Source organism: Chiloscyllium plagiosum, chromosome 15 (assembly GCF_004010195.1).
Source record: "Chiloscyllium plagiosum isolate BGI_BamShark_2017 chromosome 15, ASM401019v2, whole genome shotgun sequence".
NCBI classification, from domain to species: domain Eukaryota; kingdom Metazoa; phylum Chordata; class Chondrichthyes; order Orectolobiformes; family Hemiscylliidae; genus Chiloscyllium; species Chiloscyllium plagiosum.
Genome location: NC_057724.1, coordinates 54,436,086 through 54,455,757, shown reverse-complemented (window position 1 = coordinate 54,455,757; position 19,672 = coordinate 54,436,086). Strand labels below are relative to the sequence as shown.

Sequence of the window (19,672 nt, the reverse complement as noted above, 5' to 3'; positions counted from 1 at the left end):
TACTCTATGCTACTTTCTCCCCACCCCCACCCTCCTCTAGCTTATCTCTCCCTGCTCCAGACTCACTGCCTTTATTCCTGATGAAGGGCTTTTGCCCGAAACGTTGATTTCGAAGCTCCTTGGTTGCTGCCTGAACTACTGTGCTCTTCCAGCAACACTAATCCAGAACCTTACCATTAAGTGTATAAGTCCTGCTAAGATTTGCTTTCCCAAAATGCAGCACCTCGCATTTATCTGAAATAATCTCCATCTGCCACTTCTCGGCCCATTCGCCCATCTGGACCAGATCCTGTTGTAATCTGAGGTAACCCTCTTCGCTGTCCATTACACCTCCAATTTTGGTGTCATCTGCAAATTTACAAACTGTACCTCTTATGCTCGCATCTAAACCACTTATGTAAATGACAAAAAGTAGAGGACCCAGCACCGACCTCAAGTTTGTGAGACATGATTTCCCACGCACAAAGCCATGTTGACTATCCCTAATCAGTCCTTGCCTTTCCAAATACACGTACATCCTGTCCCTCCTCAGGATTCCCTCCAACAACTTGCCTACCACTGAGGTCAGGCTCACCCTTCTTAAACAGTGGCACCACGTTTGCCAACCTCCAGTCTTCCAGCACCTCACCTGTGACTATCGATGATACAAATATTTCAGCAAGAGGCCCAGCAATCACTTCTCGAGCTTCACACAGAGTTCTCGCGTACACCTAATCAGGTCCTGGGGATTTATCCACCTTTAACCATTTCAAGACATCCAGCAATTCCTCCTCTGCAATCTGGACATTTTGCAAGATGTCACCATCTATTTCCCTGCAGTCTATATCTTCCATATCCTTTTCCATAGTAAATACTGATGCAAAATATTCATTTATTATCTCCCCATTTTCTGTGGCTCCACACAAAGGCCGCCTTGCTGATCTTTGAGGGGACCTATTCTCTCCCTCGTTACCCTTTTGTCCTTAATATATTTGTAAAAACCCTTTGGATTCTCCTTAATTCTATTTGCCAAAGCTATCTCATGTCCCCGTTTTGCCCTCCTGATTTCCCTCTTAAATATACTCCTACTTCCTTTATACTCTTCTAAGGATTCACTCTATCTATCCTGTTTATACCTGACATATGCTTCCTTCTTTTTCTTAACCAAACCCTCAATTTCTTTAGTCATCCAGCATTCCCTATACCTACCAGCCTTCCCTTTCACCCTGACAGGAATATACTTTCTCTGGATTCTTGTTATCTCATTTCTGAAGGCTTCCCATTTTCCAGCCGTCCCTTTACCTGCGAACATCTGCTCCCAATCAGCTTTCGAAAGTTCTTGCCTAATACCGTCAAAATTGGCCTTTCTCCAATTTAGAACTTCAACTTTTAGATCTGGTCTATCCTTTTCCATCACTATTTTAAAACAAATAGAATTATGGTCGCTGGCCCCAAAATGCTCCCCCGACACCTCAGTCACCTGCCCTGCCTTATTTCCCAAGAGTAGGTCAAGTTTTGCACCTTCTCTAGTAGTTACATCCACATACTGAATCAGAAAATTGTCTTGTACACACTTAAGAAATTCCTCTCCATCTAAACCTTTAACACTATGGCAGTCCCAGTCGAAGTTTGGAGATGTCCACACTCAAATTCAAACTGAACCAGGATTGGAGTTGTCCAGTTTTAGTATGCATAGATTGATCTGCAGTTTGCAATATCAAAATTTGAGAAACTAATCATCATTTTAGGACCAGAGATAAGATACCTTTCAGAAATCTGCAAATAATCCTTTCATATCTCTAGCCTTTTACTAGGAATGTACATTAAGATGCACATAATTAACCTCCAATAATACTTATGTGCGTAAAAACCTTTACACACTAACCTACCTTAAACAATGAGTTATTGAAGTATTTTGTTCTACGTCAACTGAAAGATCCAAAAAATCTTCATCTTTACTACTAACCTGTAGAGAAAGAAAACACAACACTTAACGTCAAAATATTAGTTAGAATTATTTCATGATTATTTTTGTACTGTACTTCCTTTGACAATGGAGAGGGGGTGAAAGGGTAGGAAGGTGATCCAGAGGAAATGCAAAGGGAAACCTACAAAAGGTTAAAAGGATAAAGGCAATATCTGATGCAGCACTACATCAGAACATGTCCAATACCAGTCATCCATCTGTAATGGATTATTCATTTCACCTCTGGCGACTTTCACTAATGTGTGGTTCTACAGAGCTGCACCAGATCAAGTCAAATCCATAAAGTTGCAAATACCCAAAAAAATTACAGCAGATTTGGCAGCAAGAACAGCAGCACAATTATGGGATTGTTTTGGTAACAAAATGGTGAATTTAAGGCTCTACTTGTCCAGCACTGTTAGCAATTTCAGCACACACTCATTATAGATTTCAACACTTTCCTTTGAAACTCACAGTTTCGCAATTAAGACACCTTGTTTCATTTGTTAGTGTTCCTTGAAATATTTCATGCACCCAGGTTGGTTCTGTTTTATCACTTTCCTCATTTTCCACATTGCCATTTTGCAGTTTGCCATTCTGTTTCTCTTGTTTCTTTTCCTCTTGTAATAGGTCAGCAATTGTGTTTAAAAGGTAGTTCAGAAACTCGTGTGCATCTTGTTGCATATAATTATCAAACAGTTCTGGAAACATCAAAAAGAGGGTGTCAGTAACTGATCAGACTTGAATTACATTTTGATCAACACTGATTTCCTCAATTATATCACCACGAATCTTCCCTTTTATCTCAAAAAAAGGATAAAAGTAATTCCCATCATCCCCCAACAAAACAAGGAGCCATCTAAACTTATTCTTTGGGTCAACAGTTTACAAAGAGATGGGTGTTGCAGTACCACATCATATTGAAAAGAGAGAACATAAGTAAACTATGGAAATCTGTTTTTTGGATTTAAATTGCAATATTGCTATTACTGTCATATTCATTTTATCAAAGAGCACTTTGTACCATCAGAAGCAAAATTCATAGTTCATTATAAATTTTATCAATGCATCTACTTGAACAATTATTCTGCTGAAAAGGTTTAACCAACTTCTGCGCGAGGCACGGATTAACTAAAATAGAAATGGAAATGCATGGCTCAAACATTCATGTGGGAAAAACAGGTTCTGATTCGTGGCACACTTGTATCAGTACTGAGGAAAGACAGCGTGGTTCCATTGGGATGGTCTTCATTTGAGTCATGTTGGGAGCAGTGTCCTGTTCATATATTAGGGCTTTGGAAAGGGCTTTAAATTGGCAGGGAAGATGGTTCAAGTGAAGGTAAATATATTTAAAAAATCAAAATGAAACAAAAGAGCAGAGGTGCAAGATAGTGAAGAGGCAAACATTAATCCAAGTGTGGCAAGAAAGGGTTGAAAATATACGCACAAGAGTGCAGCAGAATTTAGAATGAGTAAGTAATGATGGTTAAAAAGTCAAAGTTTTAGATTCTTTATCTAAATCCATGCAGTATTTGTAATAAGATTAATGAGTTGATGCATAAGTCGAAATAAATGGCTACAACTTTAAATTTATTGTAGAGACATGGTCACAAAGCTAAGACTGGAATCTTAATATTCAAGGGTATTCAGGGCAAAAAGGAAAATGAGTTGGGGTTGCTTTGTCAGGTGTAATGAATTGTGATCCGGAATCGAGTGCAAGTAACGAACAGCAAGAGGAAACATTACTGGTACAAGTCATCTATAGGTCCTCAAAGAGTTGATTCACGGTTGGATAAACTGTATAAACTGGGATGTAACAGAGACATATAAAGATGACAATTATCATGGGTGATTTTAATCTGCATCGTGACTGGATAATCAGATATGCAAGGGTACCATTGGAGACAAATTTGTAGAGTATATCAGGGACTGCTTCTTATAGTATATTGCAGAACCTACTCACGACCAGATTATTTTAGATCTTGTAATGTGTAACGAGGAGGATTAATCCATTTTTTTTCCAACTTGAGAGCAGCAATGGCCTACTTCTGCTCATACGTCTAACATTCTTAAGCTCTTAAATCCAAAATCTTCAAAAGCATGTCTTTTGCCCCATAATATTAAACTTCTGTTTTGTTAGCAGTTCTTTCTATCCAACCTAACTTATAATCACTTAATTATGGTATTAAAGTAGGCCGCACTTTAATTCAAAAACTGCTTCAATATTCAAAGATTTAAAATGATGAAATTAAAGGCATTCAAGGGACAGTACAATCGATGTTAGTGCAGGTTTTAAAAACAAACAGGATTTTGACTCCACAGTTCAACAATTTGAGCAAAATATTCCTACAATTATTTCCACTGCACATCAATTCAACATGCTTCCAGTTTTGAACTGTAATAACGTTAACATTTAGCTTTAACATCGATCATGCATTACAAAAAGTAGAAAATGTCTGCATTACCATTTTCTTTTCTTAACCTTGAAATGAATTTCTTAGGTGGTATCACACCAACTTTCTTTTTCTGCGTTGCTATACTATTAAAGAGGTCAGATAGGCATGTGAGTAGATTTTCCTTCTTCCTGGGCTGCACCTTGTACGCCAAAACCTTTTCCCGAAATGGCCGACAGAAGTAAAGTGCTTGCAAAACTGAATTGCAATAGCATGTATTGCCAAACTAGCAAAGTTAAAAAACAATCAAAAACGTATAGTAAGGAATATGGAAGTAATGTCATTTTTTTCTCACTGCTCATGAGTGACGCTTTCAGATTATATTAAATCAGCTGATTCATCCTACTGAATTCAAGTCAGTAAGCCTGAAAGAATTCAGCAGCACGTGAACAAATATACATATTTTTAAAATCGAAAGAAACATCTTTAATCACAATTGCCAAAACATGCAGGAAACAATGCTGAGATATTAGTTTCACTTTACATTTTTTACACAAGCTATTGATGTTTCTAAAAGTTTGCTATTAAACTTAAATTATACCTATCATGATTAAAGAATATTTCAGGTTCATGAGGCCAGTTTGAAAAACCTGTGCCTGCATTCAGAGTATTTGGACCCGATGGGCTTGACAAATTCAAACAAGATGAATAATCAATGTAAGAGGAAATTATGTATTAATTTTGGCTTAATCTAGACAATTCCAGTAGGGTGTGGTTCCTTATTTCTAGAATATTGTCCAAAAAGGTTCTAGATTACTACAATCTTACAACAGATTTCGAAGACTTCTTGAAGAGTTGATGAATAACAAAGTTTCAGGTTCAGATGCATTTGCTTTTCTCTTGTTTGTTTTATTTTTCCAATCTCTATGCTCTTCATTGCCGGCTATGCAGAACTGGATGTTATATCTACTCCTCCTCCACACGTGTAATTAGATCAGTTACTTTGCGAAAAGCTCTGATCAAGACAGATGCATGAAAGTATGCTCACTTGGAACTAGGATTAGTATTTTAAAAGGGGCTAAAACTGGGTGAACAGATCACTAAATTTCCATGTTACAACTTCTAAGTATGGATGTTATATCTTCAATTGGAAAGGGATTTCCAAACTTGTCAGAATTATGCATTTGTATTTCCCTATTTGGAATTTTTACTATTGTTTGCTTCCACTGTTATGAAGTAGGCATCACCTGATCCAATATAATTTCAACAATTTGAAAAGAAAAAAATGATTAAAAATAGGACGAACTCATTTTTGAAATGGCTAAAGGGAATGCTAGTTTGAAGACTGATTCAGAAGACATGAGCAGTAACTTACATTGACCAAGCCAAAGTAATGTTCATTTACTGGAAACTGTTCCGGCCCAATCTCTTTCTCCAAAGCAGATGCATTGGCGCCCTAAAATCAGAAAGACAAAGGAGAGATGGTCAAGAGAATCACCAAAGGAATTTATGTTTTAGTAAAAGATTCACGCTATTTCAGAAACTAGTTGAGATCGTTTTATATTTAAAAAGCTTTCTATTCACATCAAAGGATACAGTCATGTTCTTGCTGTAGCAAGTGCAGTAGTTTTATATTGAAAATGTCAAATTTAGACAAGAGTAACAGGGCAACTTCCAGGGACAATTTACAAGCATGAAATGTGAGACAGGAGAAGTTTTAAAAATTCCATTACCCCTGCAATGTATGGTGGATCTATTGAGGCAACTGTACTGCACACAACAATTAGGTGTAGGCCATTTAAGCGCAGAGCAGTCACAAAAGCTTAAAACGTATTTGGTGAAAGTGAGGACTGCAGATGCTGGAAACCAGAGTTGAGATTAGAGTGGTGCTGGAAAAGCACAGCAGGTCAGGCAGCATCCGAGGAGCAGGAAAATCGACGTTTCGGGCAAAAGCCCTTCATCAGGAATAGAGGCAGGGTGCCTGCAGAGTGGAGAGATAAATGAGGGGGGTGGGTGTGGGGAGAAAGTAGCATAGAGTACAATAGGTGAATTGGGATGGGGATGGAGGTGATAGGTCAGAGAGGAGGGTGGAGCGGATAGGTGGAAAGGAAGCTAGGCAGGTAGGACAGGTCATGGGGAAATGCATGTGCTCATGCAAAGTCAACTCAATGTCAGGATGTACCTATGCAGCAAGCCACGCTGACATCAAATACCAAAAGGAAATGCCTTTACTTTGAGTTTAAAACCAGTGAGATGCCTCACTTCCACTCAAATACAGTGACAAGTCAGAATGCAAGGCTAATTCCAAGGTTATACTGGTATTATTAATTACAAATTACTCAATGGCAATATAAATCTCAGCTTCCAGCCTCTTGCTGATGACTAAATTCAAGGATTTGGAGATCGATTAATTGCAGCAATGAAGCCCAGCTGTTAAATAGCTTTGAATATTTTGTAGTAGACAAGCAGGAGGCTGGAGGAACACAGCGAGCCAGGCAACATCAGGTGGTGGAGAGAGTCAACATTTCATATATAACCCTGCTTCAGGAAAGGGGGGGGGGGGGTTAGGGCGAGCTGCAGATAAAGGGAGGGTGGAGGGAGAGTCAGAATGGCGAGGTAGTGATAGATGAATATAGATTGTGGGTACGACCTGGTTGGTCGATGGGAGGAATGAATCCGGTTGGTAACCGAAAGGAAGAGTCGGTAGTAGGAATGGAAGGGGAGGAGGTGGGGCTGGAGAGGGAGTTGGGGAATGGATAGGAAGTTTATCTGAAATTGGAGAACTCAATGTTAAGACCTCCAGGCTGTAGGCTGCTCAGGCAAAACATAAGGTGTTGTTCCTCCAATTTGCGATCTGATTCACCGTGGCAATGGAGGAGGCCAAGGATAGACATGTTGGAGAGGGAGTGGGAAGGGGAATTGAAATGGGCCCTGACCTCCTCCATTGCCACAGTGAATCAGACAGCACCTCCTCTATTGTGTAGGTGCGTTTGTGTGTAGGCAAGCATGTATGTTGCGGTAGTGTGCAGTAGGAACAGAATACCACAGGTGGATATATAAATGATGTGATATATAAATTTATATATCAATACACTGTGTTAGAGTGAGAGCAGCAGCTTTAATCCATCATCTTGGTTTTCAAGCTCTACTTCTGTCCACAAACAGTGTTGATAAGAATTGAAAGAAGATGCTTCCTTGGGCAATAAAGGCCCAAAGCTTTTTCACTATCCTGGTTGTAGTGAAGTAGTCTAAAAGATGCTTACAAAACAAAAATGTGATTACTACTTAAAATGGGAAATAAATGAAAAAGGGAATAAAAATTACTTAGTTTTATTTTGTTACAACTTTCATGCTAAAGTGCATAAAAAACTACTCAACAGAAATAGCGTCCTCCTTCTTTATGCAGTACAGCTGTTTTCAAACATTGCAAATATACACACACCAAAAGGACCTGTTTTCAAAAGTTGCTAATGCTGCTAATACTTGAGCTGAAACACTGCAAAATCAATAAATGTTCCTAAAGATGATGAGGGTTCTGCCATTGCATACCACATCAAAAGATATGTGCATTTTATAGGTCTATTCAGCAGCAACTATTGGGAGCTTTCATTCCAGATGATCCCCAAGCAGCTCAGGCATAACTACGCACTACGGAGTAAATGAAGACTTCAGGCAAGAACTGAAAATCCCTTCTGTATTTGGATGCAAATTCCTTTTAGTTAAAAGAAACTAATATCTAGGTCTGGTTTCAAAATCACTTTTAATGGTTTAATACTTAAACAATAAGTAGCTCACTGAGGCTCAAACTCCTTGTATCTCTTTGCAGTATAAAACAAACATTCACTGAGTATTTAACCACACTAATTTTTAAAGCAATAGATATTTCGTGCCATGCTCAATTAAAAGAAACTCTTCACATCAGTCATTTCAAATTACATTGAAATGTCCTAAAAGAAATATAAATATTATTTAATATTGTTGCTTTCAGTAAGCTATTAATAAGGAACAATATGATTTACTACCATCTAAATTGACAAACCACCCAACTTGCCATTTTTCACATTGGCAATACCTCAGGTCTAGTACCATTTAATTTAGTGGAAATATAGGATTGTTTTAAGGACTGCCTTTCATGATTCCACTGTTAATAATTAGGATCACTGGATTACAGTGACAGAATAAATTATGTTAATGAACGTCCATGTTTTTCTTTAATAAATCAATGTTTTGGAGATCAAACAAGCATATATAGCCAACAGAATTCTATATGGAAATCTTCTGATCAAAGACTATATATCCATTTTCCCGTTTTAAAAAATTTCGTTGGGGGTTCTGGGCATTGTTGACTAGGTCTGCATTTATTGACAATCCCTAATTGTCCAAAGGGTAATTGTTCTAAAAGTCAACCACATTGCTGTTGGTCTGGAGTCACATGTAGGCTAAACCAGGTAAAATTTGCAGTTACCTTCTCTAAGAGACGTAAGTGAACCATGGTGAGATTGAACTTAGGTCCCCAGAATGTTATCTGGGTCCAGTAGTAAAAGCACTAGACTACCACTTCTCCAAGCTCATCAGTCTGTAAAGTGGCAACTTTATTCACATACAAGGAGACTTTGTCCTGAATGATGCACTACCGGTGATCGTCACCCACTTAATGCCCACATCTTTCCCAATGGACTCAGTAAGTGGCTCCAGTCAGCACATGAACAAGACAGAGGGTGCTCGTAAGAACTGACTAAGGAAGAAGTCACCATGAAAAAGAGAAGGGGATTGCAGAGGACCTGCTGCTCATCAGGAAAAAGAGCATCCAAACAGAGGCACTGGTGAGAAATGACCAAGGAGGATTCTGTGAGAGTTGAAACTTTATTGCTGGAACAGCACAGCAGGTCAGGCAGCATCCAGGGAACAGGAGATTCGACGTTTTGGGCACAGGCCCTTCTTCTTTGTTTCCTGAAGAAGGGCCTGTGCCCGAAACGTCGAATCTCCTGTTCCCTGGATGCTGCCTGACCTGCTGTGCTGTTCCAGCAATAAAGTTTCAACTTTGATCTCCAGCATCTGCAGACCTCACTTTCTCCTCGAGGATTCTGTGAGAGGTTGGTTCAGTCACCAAAACTGAGAAAAGAATCATGGACATAGGCTTGGCTGTTCAGGAACCAGTTTGCAGACTGAATAAGTAGCGTCTGGAGAGAGATAAAATATTCTACATTTTTATGGTCTGCTTGGAATAGAAAGGAGTGAGGGACCTGCATTTGGTGACTAGTGGATTAGGTTGTGTAATCAGTTCCTGAGGCTGAAAATGTTGTGGATAGCACATTCAAGATCACAGCACCTGTAAGGGCTACACAGATAGAAAAGTGTTGGGTGACCACCAGGAAGAGGAGTAAGCATGAGTGTGGCAGGACAGGTGTCTCCTGTGGCCACTGCCCTGTCAAAAAAGGTATACTGTTGAGGGAAGCCCTTTCAAAGGAAAGCAGCAGCAGCCAAGTCAGTGACCTTGGGTTCATGTTGTGCTACATGTAACCCTGCCACACTGTTCTATATTTGTGAAATCTTCCTTACTACCCTGTTTTGACATCCTGCCCTGTTATGATCTCTCTATCTTAATTAGTTTGAGGAGTTTTGGATTACTTGTTACTTTGGTTAGACTCTCGGCATGTGACTTTTACACCAAATGGCTGGAATAACATGATCAGCATACCTCCAGCACCATCTTATTTTTAATTGTTCGTAATTATCTTTCTGCCTTAGTTAAACAGATCATAGGTCATCCCTTCACATGCTATTCAGCTGTTGATACTTTACTTACACCGTCTGAAATTTGTGATCACCTGCAGAGACTTGTTATTCAGCCTGTCGACACTCCACTCACACCATTTGTATGATCTTTTGATCTCTCTGAGTAATGATTCTGTGCCTATGTACTTCTCTTCACTTCATCTGATGAAGCAGTAGCGCTCAGATTCAAATAAATCTGTTGGACTATAACCCGGTGTTGTGAGACTTCTGACCCCAGTCCAAAGTCGGCACCTCCACATCACATTTATAAGGAGCAGGAGGGTAGCTAGGCAAAGGGTAGGTCAACTCAAGGACAATGATGGGGATTTATGCGTGGAGCTGGAGGAAGTGAGTGAGGTCCTTAACAAATACTTTGCATCAGTGTTCAAAGGAAAAGGACATGGTAGATGTTGAGTCTCAGGAGGGGTATGTTGATATTCTAGGGAATGTCAACATAGAAAAGGTGGCATTGGGTGTTTTGAAAAGTATTCAGGTAGATAAACCCGCCAGGACCTGATAGGATCTATTCCAGAATGCTAAGGGAGGTGGGTGAAGAAATTGTAGTGATCTTGTGTGAAATTTTTGTAACTTCTTCAGGCATAGGAGACAACCCAAAGAACTGGAGAATAGTCAAAATTGTTCCTTTGTTTAAGAAGGGCAACAGGAATAATCAGGAAATTACATGGTGGTGAGCCAGATATCAGTGGTAGGGAAAAGTATTGGCGAAGATGCTTAGAGTCACAGACATGTACAGCATGGAAAATGACCCTTCAGTCCAACTTGTCTGCCAACCATGTATCCTAACCTAATCTCGTCCCATTTGCCAGCACTTGGCCCACATCCCTCTAAACCTTTCCTTTTCATATACCCATCCAGATGTCTTTTAAATGCTGTAATTATACCAGCCTCCACCATTTCTTCTGGCAGGGCATTCCATAAACTTACCACCCTCTCTGAGAAAAATTTGCCCCTTAGGTCTCTTTTATATCTCTCTCCTCTCACCCTAAATCTATGCTCTCTCGTTCTAGACTCCACAAACCCAGGGAAAAAGACCTTGTGTCTATTTATCCTATCCATGCCCCTCATAATTTTATAAACCTCTATAAGGTCACCCCTCAGCCTCCGATGTTCCAGGAAAACAGCCCCGACATACTCAGCCTCTCTTTATAGTTCAAATCCTCTAACCCTGGCAACATCCTTGTAAATCTTTTCTGAACCCTTTCCAGTTTCACAACATCTTTCCAATAGGAAGGAGAACAGAAATGCACGCAATATTCCAAAAGTAGCCTAACCAATGTCCTATACAGCCGCAACATGACCTCCCAACTCGTGTACTTAATACTCTGAACAATAAAGGAAACCATACCAAACACTTTCTTCACTATCCTATCTACCTGCGACTACTTTCAAGGAACTATGAACCTGCACTCCAAGGTCTCTTTGTTCAGCAACACTTCCCAGGACCTTACCATTAAGTCCTGCTTTTCCAAAATGCAGCGCTTTGCATTTATCTAAATTAAACTCTATCTACCACTCCTCAGGCCACTGGGCCATTTTTATTTTTATTCGCTCATGGGGTGAGGCCATTGCTGGATAGGCCAGCTTTTATTGTCCATCCCTAATTGCCCAGAGGGCAGTTACGACTCAACTACATTGCTGTGGGTCTCAACTCACATGTCGGCCAGACCAGGTAAGAATTGCAGTTTCTTTCCCTGAAGGACATTAGTGAACCAGGTGGATTTTTCCAACAATCAACAATGGGTTCATAGGCATCATCATTAGACTCTTAATTCCAGATTTTTGTTGAATTCAAATTCCACCATCTCATGTGATGGGATTCGAACCCGGGTCCCCAGAACATGACCTGGGTCTCTGGATTAATAGTCTAGCGATAATACTACTAATTACCTCCCCATTTAGAGTCATAGAGATGTACAGCACGGAAACAGTCCATGCCGACCAGATATCCCAGTCTAGTTCCGCCTGTCAGCACCCGGTCCATATCGCTCCAAATGCTTCCTATTCATAGATCCATCCAAATGCCTTTTAAATGTTGCAATTGTACGAACCTCCATACTTCCTCTGGCAGCTCATTCCATACACGTACCACTTTCTGCATGAAAATGTGGTCTCTTACATTTTTCCCCTCTCACACTAAACCTATGCCCTCTAATTCTGGACTTACCCACCGCAGGGAAAAAGACTTTGTCTATCCATCCCATCTATGCCCCTCATGATTTTATAAACCTCTATTATGTCACCCCTCAACTGGCTCAAAAGGTAGAAGGTGGTGGTGGAGGGTTGTTTTTCAGACTGGAGGCCTATTTTTCAGACTGGAGGCCTGTGACCAGTGGAGTGCCACATGGATCAGTGCTGGGTCTACTAGTTTTTGTCATTTATATGAATGATTTGGATGTGAACATAAGAGGCATAGCTAGCAAGTTTGCAGATAGACACCACAACTGAAGTGTAGTGGACAGCAAAGAAGGCCACCTCAGACTACAACGGGATCTTGATCAGATGGGCCAATGGGCTGAGAAGTGGCAGATGGAGTTTAATTCAGATAAATGTGAGGTGCTGCATTTTGGAAAAGCGAATCTTAGCAGGACTTATACACTTAATGGTAAGGTCCTGGGGAGTGTTGCTGAACAAAGAGACCTTGGAGTGCAGGTTCATTAAAAGTGAAGCCACAGGTAGATAGGATAGTGAAGGCAGCATTTGGTATGCTTTCCTTTATTGGTCAGAGTATCGAGTACAGGAGTGGGGAGGTCATGTTGCAGCTGTACAGGACATTGGTTCAGCCACTTTTGGAATATTGCATGTTGATCAAGATCCTGTTGTACTGAGGTAACCTTTGCTGTCCACTACACCTCCAATTTTGGTGTCATCTGCAAACTTACTAACTATACATCCTATTTTCACATCCAAATCATTTATATAAATGATGATTCTTAGGGATAGGATTTATTCACATTGAAAAATACAGACTTACTAGGGGTAGATAGCATGGCCTTGTGCAGGAAAGGTCATGACTCTCAAATTTGCTAAGAGCTTTTTAAGGACGTGACAAAGATGATTGATGATGTCAGTGTAGTAGATGTTGTCAATATGGACTTTAGCAAGGCCTTTGACAAGTTCCTTAATGGAAGGCTGATACAAAAGGTGAAATCTCAAAAGGGATCTGTGGTGATCTGGTAAGATGGATACAAGAGTCATAGAGTAGGTGAAAGGGTGCTTTGCAGATTGGAGATCTGTGACCAGAGATGTTCCACAAGGATCAGTGCTGGGATCCTTGTTGCTTGTAATAGATATAATTAATTTGGAGGAAAATTAAATTGGCTTGATTAGTAAGTTTGGAGATGACACAAAGTTTGGAGGAGCTGTGGACAGGGAGGATTGCCACAGAATACAGCAGGATATACATCGACAAGAGTTTTGAATGGAGTAATAGCAGATTGAGTTAAGATTAGATTAGATTCCCTACAGTGTGGAAACAGGTCCTTCAGCCCAAGTCCACACTGACCCTCTGAAGAGTAACCCACTGTGGTGTAAAATTCCAAGCAGTGGAATGTGGTGAAACGGTTAAAAATTATGTCCCAATACATGTGTGAATCTAACCGGAATGGAGGTGTTGCTTAGTCCCGTGTGAATCTTCTTATCTGTATGTAACCAGAATGGAATGTGTTTTTTAGCCTTGCTCTGCTGTTCACATGAATGTTTATATCTGGAAAAGAGTATATCAGCTGGAAAAGTCTCCAGTTCGGTGAGTCTGCTCCGGGGTTACGTTTAACCGCCGAGCGTGGGTTGTTGGCAACCGCTCTACGAGAACTGACGGCTCCCAGTTTTGGTAACATGTAGAGTGAGTATAAGCCAGACCCGTTGTTTGGACCTGGTTGTGGCGACGATGCGGGGAATAAAATGCCCATATTCTAGCAGACTCGCCTCTTGGTCGTTTGTTCTGTGTCAGACTACTCTCCTACGAACCTGACCTGAATTTTTTAAAACACCCACCCAGACCCATTACCCTCTGATTAATGCATCTAACACTATGGGCAATTTAGCATGGCCAATTCACCTGACCTGCACATCCTTGGACTGTGGGAGGAAACCGGAGCACCTGGAGGAAACCCACGCAGAAATGGGGAAAATGTGCAAACTCCACACAGACGGTCGCCCAAGGCTGAATCAAACCTTGGTCCCTGGTGCTGCGAGGCAGCAGTGGTGACCGCTGAGCCACCGTGCTGTAAGGGATGCATTTTGGAAGATCTAATGCAGGAGGGAAGTATATAGTAAATTACAGAACCCTTAATAGCATCAACAAACAGAGGGGTCTAAGTATACAGGTCCACAGATCCCTGAAAGTGGCAACATAAGTGGAAAAAGTGGTCAAGACAGCATATGGCATGTTTGCCTTCATCAGTCAGGGCACAGAGTATACAAATTGGCAAGTCAAACTGCACTAGTATAGAACTTTAGTCAGGCTACATTTGGAATACTCTGTACAGTTCTGATCGCTACATTACCAGAAGGATTTGGAGGCTTTGGAAAAAGGTACAGAAATGATTTACCAGGATATTGCCTGGTTTGGAGGGTATTAACAATGAGGACAAGAGAATAGGAGGACAAACTTGGTTTGTTTTCACTTGAACAAAGGATGAGGAGCAACCTGATAAAAATTTACAAAATTAGAAGAAGAATAAATAGAATGGGTAGTCAGACCCTTTTTCCCATGCTAGAAATGTCAATTACCAAAGGACATAGATTTAAGATTAAAAAAAAGGGGCGGTGGAGTTTAAAGGAGCTGAGGGGGCAGTTTGTTTTAACAGTGGATGGTGAGTGCCTGGAATGCACTGCCAGAGAAGGTGGCAGAGGTGGATATAATAGTAAGCATTTAAAAGGCATCTTGACAGATATACGAATAGGTAGGAATAGAGGGATACAGACAACAATAGGCAGCAAATTTTTAAATTTGGAAAGGCATCATGTTTCGGAACAGTCTTGATGGGCCAAATGGCCTGTTCCAGTGCTGTCATGTTCTTTGTTCTTAAAACAGGACAAAGAGAATAACCCTGCCTGATTCCAGGTCGGAAAACTTTACAATTTCCACCTACTGTTCGAAAATGCACGCAGCTACAGCAGTTGGATTCAGGCACAGATTCACTGCACAAATCTCATTTTGGAGAGTGATATTCTTTTGGTCCAAGCTAATGAGGCAGGAATCCTTCCTGCTGTCATGAACATTGCCTCACAATATTATGGGATATGACACCTATTGGAGATCTTCATGCTAGATGCAGTCTAGGTCTGATGGAGTACATTCACTCCATAGCAGACTTGACTCCTCTTTCAAATATATACACCCTCTCTCTCACACACAGCCACGGACACAGACACACACTCTCTCTCTCAGACACAGACACAGACACAGACACACACACACACAGGAATTATTTCATTCAAGGTTCTTTTCTGTTGTCAAAAATACACTTGACCTCTGCTTAAAACACAGAGATTCGAAGCGGGACCTCCTACCTAAAGTGCACTGCATAAACTGAGATGTCACCTCTTGTACATTGATAAAACCTTTAATTATCTCATTAAAAATCACGCAACACCAGGCTATAGTCCAACAGGTTTATTTGGAAGCACTAGCTTTTGGAGCACTGCTCCTTTATCAGGTGGTCGTGAAATACAAGATTGTAAGACACAGAATTTACAGCAAAAAGTTTAGTTTAGTAACTGAAATTATATATTGAAAAAGACCTGGATTGTTTGTTAAGTCTCTCATCTTTTAGAATGACCATGTTGATTTCAGTTCTTTCATATGTAAATCCCAGAACTTTTTTTAAAAGTTACATTCTCAAGTGAACTTTAACAATAGGTGCCATGTTGGCCAAGAGAATGTACTGAAGGTGTGAGGTGCCCTGTGTGAGGCTGTCTGTGCTCCAAAGTTCAGACTGATTCAATTTCTAAAAAAAAAGGGGATTTGGCCTTTGATTCAAAGGGAATGGAGTCCAAAATAATGAAGTCCTGCTGAAACTATATAAGGGATATATATAGTTAGGTCATACCTAAAATACAGTGAACAGTTTTGGTCCCTTTATCTAAGGAAAGATATAATGGCAACAGAGGCAATCCAGGGAAGGTGCACTATATTGATCCTGGGCTTGGAAAGATTTTCTTATGAGAAGATGTGCTTTGGTGGCTTGATACAGTGGATGCAGAGAAGTTGCTTCCCAATGTGGGAGAGGCTAGGAAAGAGAGATAGTCTCTTATAATAGAAATGTAAGACAGAAGTGAAGAGGAATATCTAGTCTTCGAGGTTAATGAATGGGGAATTCTTTGAATCAGAGAGCTGCAGAGACTACATAATTAAGTGTATTCAAGGATACACTTAATTATGTAGGATTTTTAGATCAGCTACAATCTCACTGAATGGCACAGCAAACTCAATGGGATGATTGATCTCCTTTTTTTTTGTTCAGTTTCTTTATTGAGGATATCACTGGCTGGAAAAGAATTTATTGCACAGAGTTCCCCTTGAATAAATAGTGGCAAGCTGCCTTCTTGAATTGTAGTCCATTTGCTATATGTTATTAGGGAGGTCTTGGGCCCAGCGACATTGAAGGAACGGCTGCAGAAACATCCAGTGAATCACTGACAATGCTTTACGATAACCCTGTGTTAGAGCAATTCAGCTATCCCCACCAGCTTTACCCCATTACCTTGCTCATCCTTTCAGAAAAGTGCAACATATTTCTCACTCTCATTTCATATCTCTCATATTACTATCAAGTCATGAAATAAATCCTCATTCAAAAATGCTGTAGAACATGTCAGGAATATCCAAAGATGAGGTGACAACATGGGACTGAACAGGTGCTAAACAGTGCAAGCAGCATGTATTTCAGCCAAGCAACTGCATGACCAACAGATTAGACAAAAATTCTGTAACACTGTCACATCTACTCATGAATATTGATGGACAATCAAACAAATAAATCAGCGGACGCAAATCAACAGACATTCCCATCCTCAAGGATGGGGTCGGCACATCAGTAAAAAAGAAAAGGCTGAAGCACTTGCAGCCATCTTCAATCAGATGATTCATCTCAGGCTCCTCCTGAGATCCTTAGCGTAGCTGTAAGTCTCCAATCAATTCAAATCACAAGTCACTCCATATGACATGAAACGGCAGTTTAAGAGTCAAGATACTGCAAAATTTATGGACTCTGACAACATCAACCGAATCATATTATCAACTGGAGCAGTGAAAATCTGTACTCCAGAACAAGCCATGTCCCTGGTTTAGCTGTTTCAGTACAACTAGAATACTGGCATCCATCTGACAATATGGAAAGTCAGCCATATGTATCATATCTGTAAAGAGTAGGACATATTACTCAGACAATTTCTGCCCTAACAGTTTACTGTCAATCCTGTGATTGAGGTTGCCATTGCCAGTACTATCAAGCACCACTTACACAGCAATGAGTTTTCACTGATACCCAGTCTGGGTTCAGCTAGGGTCACTCAGCTCCATCTTTATTATAGCCTTGCTCCAAACACAGACAAGATGGTGGAGTTCCAGAGATGAGGAGTGAAAGATTTCACTGGCACAATGGCAACATTTGACCAAGTGTGACAGGAAGCAGCCTTGGCAAAATTGAAAGCAAAGGGTATCAGTGGAAATTTCTCAAGCTAATTATAGCTATCCATATCAAAAAAGGAACCTAGCTGTGATTGTTGAAGAAAATCACATCTGGCCTTGGACATCACTATGGAAATTCTTGAAAATAATACACAAGGCCCAACTGTCTTCAGCTGCTCAATGACCCTCCCTCCACAGATTGCAATCAGTGAAGATGGGTGACTGCACCTCCTTCACAATAACACTCAATATTGGAGCCTCCCAAGGATGCATCCTCAGCCCCCTACTGTACTCCCTGTACACCCATGAGTGTGTTGCAAAATTCCAAATGAATGCCATAAACAAGTTCACTGATGACACCACCATAGTGGGACGGATATCTAACAACGATGAGTCAAGTACAGAAGGGAGATAGAGGCCGGTCAACATCGACAAAACTGAAGAAGTAATCTTTGACTTTCATAAGAAAGAAGGAGAACACGTCTCCGTCAAGGGAACTGAGGTTGAGAGGGTGGAGAGGGTCAAGTTCCTCAGAGTAACAATAACAGTCAACCCATCCTGAACTTCCCACGTAGATGAGACAGTCAAGGGTGCATAACAATGCCTCTTCTTCCTCAGGCAGCTCAGGAAACTCAGCATGTCCAGAAGGATCCTTAACCAACCTCTACAGATGCTGTCTGGGTGCATAACTGCTCTGAAAATGTGTTGCTGGAAAAGCGCAGCAGGTCAGGCACCATCCAAGGAACAGGAGAATCGACGTTTCGGGAGACTTATGCCCGAAACGTCGATTCTCCTGTTCCTTGGATGCTGCCTGACATGCTGCGCTTTTCCAGCAACACATTTTCAGCTCTGATCTCCAGCATCTGCAGCCCTCACTTTCTCCTATATAACTGCTCTGCCCAGGATCATACAAAACTACAGAGGGTGGTGTGCACAGCCTTGGCCATCACAGAAGCCAACCTTCCACCCACAGACTCCATTTAGATGACACGCTGCTGCGGAAAGGCTGCCAACATCAAAGACCCTTTGCACCTCATACTGATCTCCTTCAATCTCTTCCATCAGGCAGAAGATACAGAAGCCTGAACACACGCACCAGCAGGTTCAGGGACAGCTTTCTTGTGGTAGTTATTAGACTACTGAATGGGCGATCTCGCTTAAAATAATGCTGATTTGGCTAACACAGACCTCTGTTGTACACCCTGTGCAATGTTACCTGTACCCCTCTAAATCTTTTGTTCTGTACATCTTTGCATACAATGATCTGCCTATACTGCTCATAAACAAAGCTTTTCACTGTACTTCAGTACACGTGACGATAAAAAAAATCAATCAATCCAACATACAGTCAGACGTGGGTATGTTCATTGTTGGTTAAACAGTACTTAACTCTGAAGACACTGAAGTGGTCTACATCCAAATACAGTATTACTTGAACAATAAACCGACCGACTCCCACAGCTACCTAGACTACACCTCCTCCCACCCTGCCCCCTGTAAAAACGCCATCCCATATTCCCAATTCCTTCGGCTCCGCCGCATTTGCTCCCAGGAGGACTAGTTCCAAAACCGTACAACCCAGATGGCCTCCTTCTTCAAGGACCGCAATTTCCCACCAGACGTAGTCGACAATGCCCTCCACCGCATCTCTTCCACTTCCCGCTCCTCCGCCCTTGAGCCCCGCCCCTCCAAACCCCACCAGGACAGAACCCCACTGGCCCTCACCTACCACCCCACCAATCTCCATGTACAGCGCATCATCCACCGTCACTTCCGCCACCTCCAAACAGACCCCAGCACCAAGGATATATTTCCCTCCCCTCCCCTACCAGCCTTCCGTACAGACCACTCCCTCCGCCACTCCCTTGTCAGATCTACACCCCCCACCGACCCAACCTCCACCCCCGG

The 19,672-nt window shown here is 41.2% G+C and overlaps 1 protein-coding gene across 3 annotated transcripts in view; it reads right to left on the bottom strand.

Moving 5' to 3' along the window:
- The window catches only part of LOC122557325 (ubiquitin carboxyl-terminal hydrolase 12-B), a 66,540-nt gene that overhangs the window by 33,936 nt on the left and 12,932 nt on the right, over positions 1-19,672 (bottom strand). For all 3 annotated transcript variants that reach the window (XM_043704909.1, XM_043704907.1, XM_043704908.1), the window contains exons 2-5: positions 5,714-5,794; positions 4,411-4,624; positions 2,420-2,646; positions 1,869-1,945 (exon numbers count right to left, since the gene is read on the bottom strand). In XM_043704909.1, the coding sequence (XP_043560844.1) occupies positions 1,869-1,945; positions 2,420-2,646; positions 4,411-4,624; positions 5,714-5,794 (599 nt within the window). The remainder of the gene's footprint in view (positions 1-1,868; positions 1,946-2,419; positions 2,647-4,410; positions 4,625-5,713; positions 5,795-19,672) is intronic.